General features: G+C 38.5%; 1 protein-coding gene across 1 annotated transcript in view; it reads left to right on the top strand.

Annotated features, from left to right (window-relative positions):
• The window catches only part of LOC126252471 (uncharacterized), a 751,218-nt gene extending 742,865 nt beyond the window's left edge, over nt 1–8,353 (top strand). Inside the window, exon 9 of the mRNA XM_049953366.1 lies at nt 4,226–8,353. Within this exon, the coding sequence (XP_049809323.1) occupies nt 4,226–4,556 (331 nt within the window). The 3' untranslated portion in view covers nt 4,557–8,353. The remainder of the gene's footprint in view (nt 1–4,225) is intronic.
• The last annotated feature ends 8,552 nt before the right edge of the window (nt 8,354–16,905 follow it).

The following is a 16,905-nucleotide window of genomic DNA, read 5'->3' as shown; positions in this document are numbered from 1 at the left end:
TGTTCTTGTTTCGTTTTTTATGATGGCAGCTTTAAGTGCACAACGTGCAGCTGTGACATTGTTTTCTACGCGGTAAAAATGCTGCTGAAAGTGTTTTAATGTTGAAAACAGCTTACCAAGATGAGGCTATGTGTACGAGTGATTTACTCGATTTAAACATGGTGACATGTCGATTGATGACAAACCTCGTTCTGGACGTCCGTCAACTGCCTGAATAGCCGAAAACGTCGAAAAAATTCGAGACCTTGTGCTCACAGACCGTCGACAGACAATTGATCAACTGTCAGAGAGTAGTGCAACAGTGTTCGTCGAGAAAGACCATATTTGTGGCAGACAGGAGACTGGTTCTTCCACTACGACAACGAGCGCACACACAGCCATCACTGTCAGACAGTTTTTGGCTGAAAATGGCATGGCTCCGCTGCCCCAAGTACCTTACTAGCCTGACCTGACCCGGTGCGACCTTTTCTTATTTCAATGCGTGAAAAGGGGCATGAAAGAACACCGATTTCACAACATTGAAGAAGTCAAGAGGAAAACGAGGGATGTGCTGTCATCCATTTCTAAAGATGACTAAAAAATGTTTCGAACCGTGGAAGCACCAGTGGGGCAAATGTATTAGTTGTAATGGAGAGTATCTTGAAGGGGATGAGGTTGTTTTGTAAACAATTTTAAAACATATAGCTTTTTAAAAAATAATTCTTTTTTTTTTGGGTACCCATCGTTGTAGGCTTTTAACTGGAAAATTGCCATTAAAATGCTATTTTTGCGGATAAGTAACTACAAAATTTCTATGGATGTTGACTGCACCAGAAGTATGGCCCATTGTTAATTCCTAAATACGGCCCAGCTCCTAACACAGCACTTACTGTTATCCAGAGAAGGTAACTATTAAAGATTGGTAGAAAATAAATTACGAACATATTATCTTGGAACTGGCAACAGTCCTGTTATAGACATCCCTCTAGTTGTAAGTGTACCTCCTCCTATTCCATTTACACCTCCTTTGGTCACTTTAATTGATGTCGTTTGTATATTTCCATTTCGTGATATAGTTGGCGATCGACAATGACTAGATGAAGTTGATGAAGTAAAATTTTAATAGAAACACGATTTATTAATGAAGATTGCAACTTCTGCTGTCATACAAATACAAAAGCATCCGGACTGTTAATCTGTTGGGGACTGATGGCCTCGGATGTTAAGTCCCATGGTGCTCAGAGCCATTTGTTAATGTGTGCTGTGCTATAGTTACATTTTTTGTTTATTTGTTGTTTACAGCTTTTTAAGCTCTTCCTCGTAACTTTGTATCCTAGCCTCTTGATCCTTGTATAAATATTCTTTCAAATTTCTGTGTTGCATATCCTCCTCCACAGAGTCTTGCGCTTTCTCTCTTGTGTGGAGTCCACCGTTCATCCCATAATCACAACAAAAGTTCATACCATTTTAAACTCCTTTTCATCTCTTCGGCGATGCACATGATATCTTTGCTTGCGATCTTCTCTTGCTTTGAACTTATACAACTTCTTCTCAAAAAATCCATTTTCACAGCTTCAAATCTTCTTCTACCTAGTTTTGTCATTTCCAAGAAGTCTGCTTCATATAAAAAAATGCTATGTATTACTGATTCGTATATAAGTAACTTTCTCTTTCCTAATTTTGTCTGACCAAAGTATGAAATTCTAGCCGGCCGCGGTGGTCTAGCGGTTCTAGACGCTCAGTCCGGAACCGCGCGACTGCTACGGTCGCAGGTTCGAATCCTGCCTCGGGCATGGATGTGTGTGATGTCCGTAGGTTAGTTAGGTTTAAGTAGTTCTAAGTTCTAGGGGACTGATGACCACAGATGTTAAGTCCCATAGTGCTCAGAGCCATTTTTATGAAATTCTGCTTAATGGCTGCTTGTTTAGTTTTTTTTTTTTTTGTCCTCTGCCTTATTTCATGTTTACTGGATCCTGATCTGAGATTATAACTCATATATATTTATACTTTTGATATACCTTAATAGTATTTCCAGCTCTGATAATGTCATGTTGTTTACGTTCTGTACATAAATATTTTCTTTTGGAAAAAAATTATTGATAGTGTAGTCTATGTTTATAGATTTTCTTCATCGTATACGCTATATCATAGTCATCTTTGGGCAATATTATTTGTACGTTGGCGTATAGTAGACTCAACAGTGAATTCCCAACTGTGTCTACGACCATTCCTCCACAATTTTTCACCCATTCTTCAAGAACTTCGTTCAGATAATCCTTGAACAAAGTAGTTGCTTTACAATACAATTTTCTAAGGCCTTTTACTGGTCGCATTACTAGGGAGGTTCCCTTCCCATTTTAACTATCGTCTGTTTTTTAACTGCATCAACATGTGTCTTTTTTTATTATTCTGAAATTATTGAAGTAGAGAGAGAAACTATATTTACGTCCTAATCAGGCCGTGGCTCACACAGAAATGGCGTGTTTTTGTTTGCTGTGCTCTCCGAAAGACACTCTTGGCGTCGGCTATAAACTTAATATTCTTTCCTTAACCCACTGACGTTATCTACGTATTATGATACGCCGCATTCGGGTAGTTCCATTTCATTTCAAACAATAGGCAACTTTGCAGTTCTCATGGAAGTTCAGTTTTCTGTCATTTCAAGTAGACGGTAAGTTAATATCTTTTGAAAACTCGCAGCTGTGATAAACATGTGCTTTCGCCTTTTTTTAAGCTCCTTAGTTGCCGTATCTTAATTAAATCACGCGATTCTGAGATCGTAACTCAGAAACTATTGAAAGTAAAAGAGTCAGACCTCAAACTGTAGGTAATATTGTGTAGTTTGAGGTGATTTTCACGCGGTATTTTTGGAGCTTACATTTACTCTTAATTTTCATTATTTTTCGTATTTTTTTCTGTAAACCTCATTTTAAATGCAATAAAAATGACCCCCATATTGTTCAGCATCTGAATAAGAAACAATATTAGTAAACTTTTTACGGTATCTTCGATGGAGAGCTTTAGAAAAAATAGCAAGTAAATACTCGTAGAAACAGCGATCACACTCCTGAATTATAACGAGGCGGTCGCCGGTCGCCTGCTGCTTTTTCCCGACAGCACATCGCAGCCTCAGTACTGTGTGAGCCTAAATATTTTGTATTTAATTATTTTTTTCCCAAGTTCCAGACAAGGAGCTCCACAGATCTTAAAACAGAAATCAGTCTGTAGGAAAAAGAGGTTCAAGCCTATGTCAGTTTAATCTTCATGAAAATGGTGTTTATGCTTGACACACGAATAAAAGGTTTTTAAAACTTGTATTAATTATTGTTCTGTTATTGTTATATGCCTCCATCAAGAACAGACATCCAGCTACTGAAATCCGAAGTAAGGTTCTTCAGTTACTCGACATACATATTGTCGCGATCGGAAAGTTACGCAAAATTTACCGAATTTTAAGTTGTAAACTCGTCAACACTTTTAGAGGTAACTTCGTAAATGTTGCTTTCATTTGAAATAATTGGCATATGTAAAAGTTATAAATGATTTGAAAGAACCATGAGGTCAATTTTCTCATTTTTAATCCTATTTAAAATGAAACACAATGTCTACTCGCGTAGACTACATAATTGGTTGAATTTTACCATGTTGAGAAATTAGAAGGCTCGATCAGCATTATTTGGTAAAGAAAACTTTCTCATTCTGGAAACTTTCAGTAGTCAGGATCGCGTAAGTTCGTATTTATGTATGACAACCGCTTTCGTCAGATATAGGGCTAACTGTCGTCTTCTTGTCTCCGAAACATTTTTGCTACCAAACTGGTTCGTCGTGAATGGGAGCTCTAGGCTACGTTGTCATTCTGGTGGAATAAATATAGCACCTAAGTATAAATGTTTTATTTCTGGCAGACCTTTTTATGAAGTGCTGTATTTTATCCACCACAATAGCAACATGACATGAAGCTCTAAACCCGCAATGAACACGTTTAGCAACAGAAACGTTTCTAAGATCAGAAGATTACAGATATATCTGTCGAAACTGGTTGCGAAAACAAAGACGAATTTATGCGGTCTTGGTTATTGAATTGTTAATTCATTATGGAAAATCATAGAATAATAATTATATGTTAGCGTACTCTGCTCTAACAAGGTCAGATTCTTGTAAGACTGGCTTGAAACTTTCTGAAAGACAATAATGAAAAAATAAACGATTCGTGAACGCAGCGTAATGGTTGTGTGGTGTTGCGCAGGCGGCTGTCGAAGCGCGAGCGCCTGGAGGAGCGCCAGGGCGTGGACAACGAGGGCTTCGAGATGGACCCGCCCAAGTCGCCGTGGCGCTACCCGTTCCCGAGGCCCGGCCCTCCGCGCGCCGACCTGCCGCCGCCCTTCCGCAGGACTATCTCGCAGGACTCTGCCGCCAGCTCGAGCGGCGCCTCCAGCCTGGGGCTGTCTTTCCTGCAGCGCGAATGCGCCGCCGCCGCCGCGGCCGCCCCCGCAGCCGCGGCCCCCGCTGCTGCCGCCCCCGCCGCCTCTGCGACGAGTGCCGCCGTCCAGACGGACCCCTTGCCTGTCGTCAGATAACGCACTCGCCACCGCCCGGCCGACTCTCCGCGAACTGTTCACTCTCTGAGGGGTCACCACGTCTCATCGGAACCTAGAAGCGCGGGGGCAGTTCCCCGAAAGTAGGTAGATCTCACTAGGATATACCAAAAAAACTCGTAGATGTAGTGCTCACGGCGTCGCGAGGTACGCGTCGAGTCGCGATCGACGTGTTCCACCTCACCGACAGGTCCGCAGGATGTGTGGAAACTTCCCTGTTCGCACCTGTCTGAGGGCAGGTCGTCAGATGAAACTGGAAGAAATCCAAAGAACCAGTAAACAGTTTAGAGGAAATGACAATGCCCGATGCTCTTCAGCTCGATGAAGTGTCAATATCGACAAGTCTACTTTTATATCCGACAAATACTGGGTGAATTGAGCTGTCTAGTGGCCCCTTTCAGCATTGCCAGTGCTAACAGAACACTTGCCAGGCAGTTCCTTTATGCTGCAGACTGCTTTATGCTTTGTTCTGCTAAAGTAAACCTACAGTACGTTTGAGTGATCATAAATTATGAACTGAGGATATTTGCATGACCTGTATTATCTCCTACGTATTATCGTAAAGTATTTGTAATCCTTAACATTTTAGTCATGTTTTGAATGATATAGTGTAGCTGTACTAGGTGATAAGGTATCATCTAAAAAGTGGAATTGCTGAATCTCTTGTTTAAAAGAACTATTCAGTGCAAGGACAAACAATAGTTTTTAGGGTGGACTAGAATTGGGATGTGAAGTATTTTTAATATTTTGGAAGACAAATGGAGACTTGTAAGTAGCCATAACAAATTTTTGTTTCTGACCCTGTTAAAAACCAGCATAATACCAACTTCTAATCATTTTCTTAAAAGAAAAACATACTGTACTATATTTTTTTCTGATTCCTGAGAACTGGGTGGGGATGCTGGTTAGCCCCCCCTCCTCCTCTTACTGCTGGTCATTGCTGCTCTTCATACAGTGATATACTATACAGGATCTCTCTAATCTGAATTTTACTGGCTTGTAGGTGTACTTCAGTCATATGAATTCTGCCTCCCCCACAGTCTTGTTGATCTAAACCACAGTTGTTCCTCCTAATTCATTGAGATTTTTTACTTTCACTCTACTGCATTTCCCCCATTTCATTCAGCAAATCAGACTTTGTGTCTCATGATAGTCACATGCAGGTTTTACAGCTATTTCCTAATCTTCATATTCTTCTTACTCTTTCACAGAACATGTCTGTACTCTGTATTAATGTACATTGTGGTGCTTAACAGTCCCTATGGGATTACTCACCCACATAAGTACTCAGCAAAGTACTGAATACTCCATATGGACCAGTTACAATTTGTGCACTAAATATGAGCAATATTTATTTCATTCAACAGCATTGGAGCAAACACTTAAATTCTTATATGTATATTCAGTTGTCATTTTCTTTGGGGGACAATGTATTTGCAGCTACTCAAGCCTGAAAACCCCATCTTAAATAACACATCCTGATATGGTTTTAATTCGTGACTGAACTGGAAACTTAATTACTACCAGTGCAATAAAAAGAGGACATTTCATAAGTAACCATAATGCTGATCAGTCATAAATTTCTTCCATAAAGTACTCAAAATATTAATTTTGAAGCTGATCTAAGGTATTTATTGCATTTCTTTATACTCCTTTCAGATGTGTATAAGCTGTATTCATTCCGACAAGCAAATGACATCACAGTTAGTGAAAAACTGGAAACTGTTTATCAAACATTTGTAGCACACTGACACACTGGCCACTAGGCAGGTCAAACGGATATTTTGCCAGTTTATAATTTTACTTCTTAATCAGTAATATTTTCCAAAATTATTATGATAATATGGAGTTCTAGTACACATGGGTTAATTGAGAGCTGTAAACACACATTCATGACATTTTTTTAACACCTTGGCATGGTGAGGTGGCAGTGTATCATTTGGATGGATGTGTTCCTACATTTATGTACTCCATACATTTCTATAGTCCATCTGCTGCTTGTCTGTTTTATCATTATTTGAAGAATATTATCTTTCAATGTTACAAAAAAATTTTATCATCTATGAGGAATAGAGATTTATGTATTACTTTGCATTTTAGTTGCCCTATAAAATCATGTAACATTTATTTTTGTTTCTTAAAAGTTTATCACATATGAATGTCTAACTGAAGGTCACTTCCAGGCCTTAATTATTAGTTCTTGATATTTTGTATGCTTTCAGTCTTCTTAATAAACAAAAATTATTTTTTAAAAAGCAAGTTACATACTTTATTTAATAATCCATGGCACTTGAATGTCTGTGGTTTCCTATGGCTGTATGCTTAATTTATTATTTTATTTAGCTGTATACTGTAGTGAGAAAATAAGTAAAGTCAAGTGTGATATTGTATGGCACGTAGAGTACCTGTAACGCTTGTTACATAATTTTTTCAACTCTTTCATTTTCTGCATCTAAATTACTTTTCTACATTGACATACACATCCTTTCCGTATTTATAGCATTGTGTTGCAAAAAGTGACAGAATAATACTGCTTGTTAGAATACTCAAGCATGGAGAATTTAGCAAATGAAATAACGCAATTGCTTATAAAATAAATTTAGTAAATAATTTGAAGGAAAATCATAAAATCTGAAATGTAATGGAATATCCTGTAGGCCTATCATATAGCTTCCATATTCATATTTAATTATATGGATGGTAACAATTAGCTCATTTAGCTACAAGAGGGAGACTGGGTAGTATCTGTATCTCAAGTGGAAAAAGAATTTGTTACTACATTACAATAGACATATGGTGATCTCTGAGGAATCTTGGATAAATTTGAGAGACATATAATTGAAAACAATTGCCCTAGTTTACATGTCTTCTATTGAAAATACAAAATTTGGGAGTTCAGCAAAAATTGTCATTTGTGATGGATATACACTGATATAACATGGTGTCACTAAAAATGTAACAATATATGCAATTCCTCTGAAATTGGTTCTGCAACCAATAGTAATAGAAATGTTCATTATGTTTTGTGGTGACCTCATTCAAGTTTATGACTGTTTCCTATGTCCAGATATATAAACTCTTTTTATTTAAAAAATCATAGCTTTCCTTATCAGCTATTGTGATGATTGCAATTACATTTGATAGTTGAGAATATATTTATTATAACTTGAACAAGCTGTAACATTCAAATAAATGATTTATTTGTGATAGCCAACAATTATTATGTAACAGATTAGACATTAAAATTACAAAATACCAAATAGGTACTTCATTTTAGAAGATATAAATATTATTAATATTGAGAATAAATGATTCAGTGCAATATAATGATACTATTGTAGATACTGTGAATGCTGATACAACATACCATAATATCTTCATTGTATGTCTGTATAGAGCATGAGAAAACTTTACTATTTGTCTTTATAAGCAAGTGAAATGAGGTGTATTGGTCTGGTATGTGAGACTGACAACTTCATGATCTGAAGGACTGGGCTAATGCTCTGCTCATGTGATGGAAATTTTATCAAATGAAAATCAATAATTAGCTTTGTGATATTATCATGTAATCTTTCTCCTTAACAAATGGTTTTCTTTTATTAGCTGAAATTTTATTTTAATCTCTCTTTCATGTAGTTCTGTTGTTACATGACATCACTGATCACTGTAAACTTATAAATATGTGAATATTTTATTAGTTTCCTGTTTGTAAATTTTGTTTATATGTAAAAATGACTACAATGTAATCTGGTGTTCCTATTTGTATAAAATGAATATGAAAGTGTGATTTTGATGCTAATTGGCATCAGTTTAGTGTAATATTTTATAATCTATAAATTGTACACAATAGAATAAATATTGTTCATGTGGAGTGTTTGAAGGTTCTTGTTTTCATTTATGTGGCATTCACCCCCTCTACTGTTGTAGAGTATACAAAAATTTTTAGCAAGACACAATATTTTTGTTTTAAAGGCCTGCCAGAGACATCAGGTGCTTTGAAATATAAATAGCGAAGCAGTGTAAGATGGAAAGTTGATTTAATTATCACAGTTGCTTTTTTTTTAATTTTTTAAGTGAGTTACAGAGTAGAACAGCATGCTGTGATACTTTTGGAGTGAAAAGAGAGTGTTTTTACAAAGGGAATGATTAGATGACTTAGAATTCACCTTGAAAATGAGTTGTATTTACTACAGTAAACACATTCAGAATGAAGAAGTATATGTTGGAATAAGAAGTAATATCTTACAAAGCAAGGATATTCAACTTAGAAGTAAATGATGCAGTCAGAACTGCAAACTATATAATAATGATTGTCATGAAACAATGATTAACTTACTTGACATTAATCAGTCTCTATTAAAATTTTCAATGAAAAAGAAACACGTATGCAAGGCGTGATAAAATGTGAAAGGCAGAAGTATAGAAGTTCATGTACATAGGCCATATTTTACAGCAATGTGTGGCCACAGTATGGATGTCATCAACATTAGAATGATGTGCATACAATAAATGGCAATGCTGGTAATTTAACAGGCTGTTAAAGGTAGGTAGAAAGGGCGCTGATGACCTCGATGTTGAGCGCCCATAAACCCCAACACACACACACACACAAAGGTAGGTAGAAAGGTGTGGCTGAATCTTACATTAACTGCAATCTGAGAAAAACAACATATCTCCACAACTGTTTTACAATATTAGCCATTAAAATTACAACAACCAAAATGATAGCAAGTAATTAAATTTTCTCATATGTATTTAGTATGATTGGAAGAACTATTCGATGCTGCTTCAGTTCTGCGTCAGAGTTCATCAATCATAGTGGTTGGTGTCTGGTGGTATGTCAGTCTCTCAGCAGATCATAACCATGTTTTCAATGGTCAGAGAGTGCGGGCCAGGACAACCAACATGTGGGGTGTTGGGTTAAAATGATACTGTCTGCTTATGTAGTATAGAAGTTGAAATTTTTGGTAGTCTGTGTGATTTTTGGATGCCACAGCCTTTTACAAGGGCCTAAAACCTTTTTGTGATAACATCCAATGATAGAGAATATGCTGTTCATAGTCTTTAGTCTACAGGTCCACTACTCAGCAGCCAAAACTGAAATAACATGTACTAACTCTCTGAGAATAATGCAGAAAAATCAGAAATAATGAAAGTAAATAAAAGTCTATTTTCATTTTACTCATCACTATATTATGTCAAAATTCCACAAGCACAAATATTAGTTTTGAAAATCATTAAAACCTGTCTTATCATACTTGGCACTCAACACAGTTCAGACATGATTTCTACTCTTTACTTCTAATTATGGAAAATTAAGTGCTTCCCTTGAAAACAGAGAATAATTTTGGACACTTGCCACTTGCCACCCAAAGCTGAAGTAGTCATTGTTATGGACAAAATCATGGCACATTTAATAGCAAAGTTTAACACATTTTCATATGACTGACAATGATCAAATAACCTCCATGTGCAGACACCTTATTGTTTGTATATGTTCAGTGCAGATTGCAAATGAAGCATTGTCTTCAAAATTACTTTCAGCAGTGCCCAGTCAGCACCCTTTATGACAACAAAGTTATTTATATCATTGTTAGGTGCAAGCTAAAAATGATCTCAATTTTTCTCTATGTAAATCTGTATTTTATTTATGTTCTATAAATTCGTTTGACCAATAACTCTTAAATTTTGACCTCCAGAATTTTTAAAACGGGATTGAGGATAGATAGTGGCCTCTGAACTGTCTCCATTGGAATTCTGTAACTTTGAACAATTACAATCTTCAATATTATCTAGAAATGTGGTACAGCTTCATTATTACTTACATCAAATACTAGCTTAGTACCTGTTGCTTCACTCACACAGTCTGTATAGTCTGTACAGATCATTTTTTTTCTTTAATCCTAGTTTTATGTTGGTCACAATTTGCAACATCTTCTAAACGTTTCATGATAATTAAGGCCATAGAAGCATGGTACTTTCCAAAAGTATGTCCAACCAAAAAGCGACTCTGGTAGCTGGAGCCCAAGGTTTTTTGTCAGTCATGCCTTTTTCATTTTCATGATGGTATTTCTATAGGAAGTTTCATCCCCAAACATATATTTCTTTATATTTAACCTAGAAATGAAATACGAATTGTTGTATATATAGATTTAAAATTTCTCAAAAATAAATATATTCCTAAAGTTTTTCATTCCCCATTTCACCCCCCTAGGTGCTGAGTTTCCAGAAATAGTGAAAGACATAGTTTTTACTAATAGAGAACCCAAATACTAATTTTCATATATTTAGCTTGCAATGATTTCAAAATGAAATAATTTCATAAAAATTTCATCTTCTATTTCACTCCCTTAGGGATTTGAATTTCCAAAAACACTGAAACACATTTTTTTTAAATTTCTGCTTGAGAAGGCAAATATCGTTTTTTATAGATGTAGCTTTAAACATAGTTTAGTAATTCTTTAATAATGCTCGAATTTCCAAAAATGCTCAACATATTTTTTTTCAGTTCTGATAGAAACCAAATAGTTCTGTCTTCTAAATTTCTGCAATAGTGACATATTTTCAAAATGCCTTTCATCCCTTATTTCACTCCCTTTAATAGTGCAATTTTGAAGAATCACTTTTTAAATGATTCTTTAAGTGTAACATCAACACCCTCTCCAAATTTCAAGTTTTTATCCTTAGTAGTTTGGGCTGGAGGATGATGAGTCAGTGAGTAAGTCTGTCTGTTGGGACATTGCCTTTTATGTATAGAGATAGTGCTGTAATTTTAGCTCTGTATCTTATATACTAAGTTAAATTAATCGAATTTGTTTTTATAAATTTTAGTTAAGAAAATTGATTTTTACTTAAAACTCAAAAAGTAGATGAGGTATCTTCATGATAAACTAAGCCTGATTCCAGAAGTAGAACTCTGTAACTTTCAGATTATGTGCTTCTAAAATTTCAAAAAAAGTGTGGTATTTCAAAGAGTAAATAAGGCAGCTTTCTGAAAACTTATATCATGTGTATTTTTACTAAACTGCATCTCATTCCAGAAGTAGAACTTTCTAGCTTTAATATTAAGTATCTTTAGAATGTTACAAAAAGAGATTTTTCAAAGAACTTATTAGTGAACTATGTAGATATTCACAATATTTAACCTTTTTATAGTTTTATACAACCTGACAAACTCTTGAAACAGTATTGAAACATCTAATCTTATGCAAGTGTATGGTGCAATATCTTTGTTAGCAGCTCACAGTATGCTACACTCTGTTGGACATTTGCTGAGTGACAGGGAAAAATCAATAAGTACTTAACTCACCACACTAGCACATGCTTACTTCCCCACAAACAGTCAAACACTCTTTGTGTAGAGGTAGACAAGGACAGCATGGACAACATGCAGTCTTGTGTTATCCTGTTGAAAGATACCATCATGAAGACCTTCAAGATAGGGCTCAGCCACCAGCCTTAACATGTCAGAAATGCAATTCCTGTTGTCCAAATTACAGATTATGTTAACCAAAGCATGTTGTGTACCCAGTGGAACCCCATACCATCATGTTACATTCTGGGACCTTACAAGGATTACAAATGCAATATGGTAATGTTTGTGCTTCTGTACAGAAATTCAGATTGGTATGATGCTATTCTTGTGTCCGTTGTTTTTGTTGGAGGTACCACTGTCAATTTACCTCTCTTTGGCACCACATCAAGGGAGAAGCCACAATAATGGCTGCTATGCTGACAGTCTGTGGTACTCCAGACATTAATGTACTATCCATGTCAATATTTGCTATGCTGCAAATAAGCCCATTCCCTGACTCAGGGAATGTGACTTCGTTCTACAATCCTATGCAGATTGTATGAAGTTTTTGAAATCCTACACAAGACTGAAAATGGCACTCTTGTCCTCCTGAAACAACGATTCAGTATTACCAAAATGAAATATTCACTCCACAGTGGAGTGTGCTAATAGGAAACTTCCTGCCAGATAAGGCATTGACAGAAGTAAAGATGTGAGGATGGATCACAAGTTGTGTTTTGGTAGCTCAGTTGGTATGTAAAAGAGTCTTGAGATCAAGTCACCATCTGGCACACAGTTTTAATCTGCAAGGAAGTTTCAATTCAGTATTTGCATGACGGTCATAAGAATATGACTAATGCAAACAGTGATAACACAGTACAGTAAAGAGAAATGTCTGTAGGCCACGATCCTGCTGCTGTCGAATTCTGATAGGTGTTGGTAGAAATTCCTCATTTTTTACAAAATTTAACTTCATCTGCTCACAAACATATAATATTCAAATACAGTTTCCAAATGAGAAACTTAAACTGTCTCATGAACTCATGTATATATTTTAGAGAATGGAGGGGTGACCTCATAAATAAAGGAAACAGATGAAGAACGGAATGAAGATCCACCTTTTTTCTATTATCCACAAAAGTTTTCTTGCCTTAAGTTATCTGAGAGAACTCGGGGAATGAACATAAATAAATTAGGTACACATAAATGAACTGTGCATATAACAATAACTTCCTCCTTTACAGAAAATGTGTTTGGGAAAAAACATCATTTTAAATACCAAGAAAAAGACATGAAGCAAAAACCTGATGGAAATATAAGTGGGGAAGGGCTACTCATAACTATTTTGAAAATGCTGTTCCCAGTTTTCTCTAGTAAAATATATCACATGAGCCAGACATTAATACAGAAATAAAAATTTGTTGCTGTTGATTTTCACCTCTGTACTTGCAGTCTGATATTTATGTACTGAGTTACCAGTCACCATATACTTCACAGAGGGTAATTAATAATGTTTGTAGATTCAGTACATGGTTTCTTGAAGTACAGAATGAATAGTATATTGAAAATGGATTATACAGTGATTAAGGAATGAGATGCTAAAGAAGTAAAGCCGCAGATGAATTTTGCTACTTGTCCATCGATATAACTGATAATGGCCAAAGCAAAGAGGATATAAAAGGCAGACTAGCATTAGCAAGAAAACTATTTATACAAATATAATAGTACAGTAGTAGTAGTAATTACAATTTTTTAAATATATTTGTCTGGTGTATAGCCTTATAGGGAAGCAAAACATGAATGGTAAACAATGCTAACAAGGCGTACAGCTAAAGTTTTAAAATGTGGTGTTGCAGAACATTTCTGAAGATTAGATGGATAGACTGAAAAACTAATGAGAATGTACTGTACTTCCCTAAATTGGAGAGGAAAGAGCTGTATGACATAACTTGAGTAAGAGAAAGGATAGGTTGATGTGACACATCCTGAAGCATCAAGGAATAGTTAATTCAGTAATGAAGGGAGATTTAAAGGATCTAAATGGCAGAGTGAGGCAAAACTTAACTGAATACAGTCAACAGCTTCAAACAGAGGTAGATGTAAGTAGATATGCTTTTGTGGGATTACTGTTGGGTTGTAGCCCAAAGAAACACACTCATTTCTGTAAGACTCGGTATATTTCAGACAGATTTCCACATTACAATAAGTCATACAACCAACTGGGCAATAAAGATGGTGTGAGCCATTAGGTTCACAGAGTGAAAGAACTTGCAACAATGGCAGAGATATGCTGTTCATACTTTTATTACTCAACACAGCCCCCCCCCCCCCCCCACTCCCCAGAGTGTGGAGCACGGTTGGAGTACAGTGCAAGGGGTGTGTCCAGCAGTTAAGGCAGTGAGGGAGATAGCAGTGACGTGATGAGGATGTCCATCTCTGGAGGTTGTTGCGGCAGGGACCACACTGGAGGGTTGACTTGGGTCTCCTGTATGTGGTTCGGGTGGATGAGGTGTCAGCCCATGCATGAGGATGGAGTGGTGTGGGGAGGGACTGTGTTCCCTGTGTGATCGGCTGGCAGCATTCAAACTAAAGTCTTACCTAGGGGGGGTTACTGTAGCTCGGAGGAGCTAGTGGTCGATCTCACACCGGAGCGGGAGGAAGCCGGCGATCGACTGATGAACTCTGTCCCCGGTCGGGTGGGGCAAGTTGTCTTGCAGCAGGATGAAGATGTGGTAGCCATCAATGAGGATGGTGACATTCTCCACACATTCGGGTGGGATGTCGGTTTTCAGAACCACTACAGGGGGTACAGGGAAGGAGGTACAGAGAGAGGGTGAGAACCCGAGGAATGGCTTTGATGGCGATGCAAACACATGTTTGGGTGAGGTCTGTTGTGGTAGCTCTGAGGGGTCATAGCTTGAGGCGAGTCCTCAGTGCTGGGAGGCTGCGTAACATTGTCGGGAGTGAAAGGTGCTGGGTCAAAGTGTGCCGGTTTCATCCAATGGGGAGAAACAGTGAGAGGTGAGCCTTTAACACGGGTCTCTATCATGTTAGCAATGTATTTTATGACCTTGTATTAGTCTGAATATGGTGGGGCAAGTGGGTTCTGGACAGTGTCTCACAGAGAAAAACAAACTTGCATGAAAGGAGATTGGAGGGCATATAGAAGTGGGGGGGGAGTATGATTAGACAGGGTGGTGGTGGTGGGGGGGGGGGGTAGGGAAATGTTTTCAAAATGCAAAATGCAATTGAATCCAGCTTACAAAGTTGGGGAGGGAGGGTGGGATGGTCAGGGGAAGTAGGCTGTAACAGTTCCCCAGTGAGGACAAGGTTTCCACAGTAGACAAGCTCACTTGTGGTGCCCTCAATATCTGGTTTGTACGACGATCATAGGCCAAGGAGTACCCATAGGAAGGCCTTGGTCCAAATACTGTCATGACACCGCAGTGCTGTCCTGAGTGTGATGCCACCTTTCTACCAGTTATAGAGACTGTCTATTGTCTGTAGTGCATGAGAGAGTCACGCTCAGCGGTGGCAGTGGTGCTGATATGCACGGAGCTATGGAGCAGGCCATGCGGGGAGGCACTAGAGGGGCAAAATTTTTATCATCACACTGGGTGGAGTGGCCAGAGGCCAGACAGCTGGATTGCCATGAGGTGCACGAGTGTCAGTGTGCAAAACATGCGAGAGAGACATTGAGCAGAACACACTTGATGGGGACGGGAGAGGCGGGGGTAACACTCTGTGGTTGACACTGGAGTCACACGAGCTAGGTGTAGTGTTGCTAATCTGTCCTCTGTCATCAGCAAAGATGTCAGGTGTGGCGGAAGAGGGTTTAGGTGTCAGCACTGCTCAGCAGTGTGAATTGATGCCGGCGGTGATCAAGGAAAGGTCATCCTCAGTGCGTACAGTGCAATATTTCAAAATGGCGTTCTCACAGAGGAGGGTGCATGTCCTGGCACTTTCTGAGAGGATGATTCACGGTTGCATAAATCCTGCTAGTGAGAGTGGCACACTGATGCACTAAACAGTTAATGGCATTTACACTTGGAGCAGATGGTGGAGCATGGTCACACAGGATGTGAGAGTTAGAGGTGTGGTGAAACAGAGAACCTCAAATGACATTTGGAGACAGATGGTGGTGTGGTAAGAAGTCGATTCCCAGGATTGATTCTGTGATGTCCACCACATGGAAGATCCAGAGGAGGGAGAGGTCGTTAGAGAGGCAGAGTTGAAGCTCGATGGAGCTGCAGGTCTGGAGTGTAGAGGAGTTCACGGCCCACAGGAGAGCGCATGTGCGTGTGAGGGGGCATGTGACCATCGATTTAGGTATAATTGAGATGTCAGCACTGGTGTCCATGAGGAAGGTGTGACTTGCAGAATAGTCTTTGAAATAAAGGTGGCCTTTTGACAGGATCGAGGCATGGATGGAATGTAATGCGGGTTGACACTTATTGGACGATTGGCTTTTCGGATGTTTCCATGGAGGGCATCACTTTGTTGTATCATCACTGAATATGGTGTGGTACCAACAGTGAGGGTAATTTGAAAGAGGAGGAGGCTAATCATCCTCAATGTGTTTGGGTTCATATGCCAGTGTGGATGGTGCAGGCACTATATGCAGCAGCTCAGTGGGCAGAGAGTGCACGTGCTGGGTGCCAGATGGTACAATAGTCTAAGAGGTAGAGCACAGCCTTCCCCTGCCTGTGTCTGGGTGAACTACCGGTGCAGGAGTGCCACCTGCTGTGTGAGCTAATGCTAGCAGCACTTGTGTGTGAGCAAATAGACCTGGTTAGCCAACCGCAGATGCGAACCAATGGATTGCAGTGCGTGGGGGAGGAGATGAACCTGTAGATCTGCAGGCAGCTTTGATAACCACACTGACCACAAGTTTTCGTGCAGCATCATCTGCTCACTGACCAGGAGGTGTAGCTGGTGCCGAAGCTGGGATGGGGTGTGGTCACCGAGATGTTCCTCTTACAGTATTTACAGAATAACCTATTGTGGTGAACACGAGAGATGCTCAATAACAGTCTG

The sequence above is a fragment of the Schistocerca nitens genome, chromosome 4 (assembly GCF_023898315.1).
Source record: "Schistocerca nitens isolate TAMUIC-IGC-003100 chromosome 4, iqSchNite1.1, whole genome shotgun sequence".
In the NCBI taxonomy this organism is placed as follows: Eukaryota; Metazoa; Arthropoda; class Insecta; order Orthoptera; family Acrididae; genus Schistocerca; species Schistocerca nitens.
Note: the sequence above shows the minus strand (reverse complement) of the source record. Positions and strands in the feature narration are given on the sequence as shown.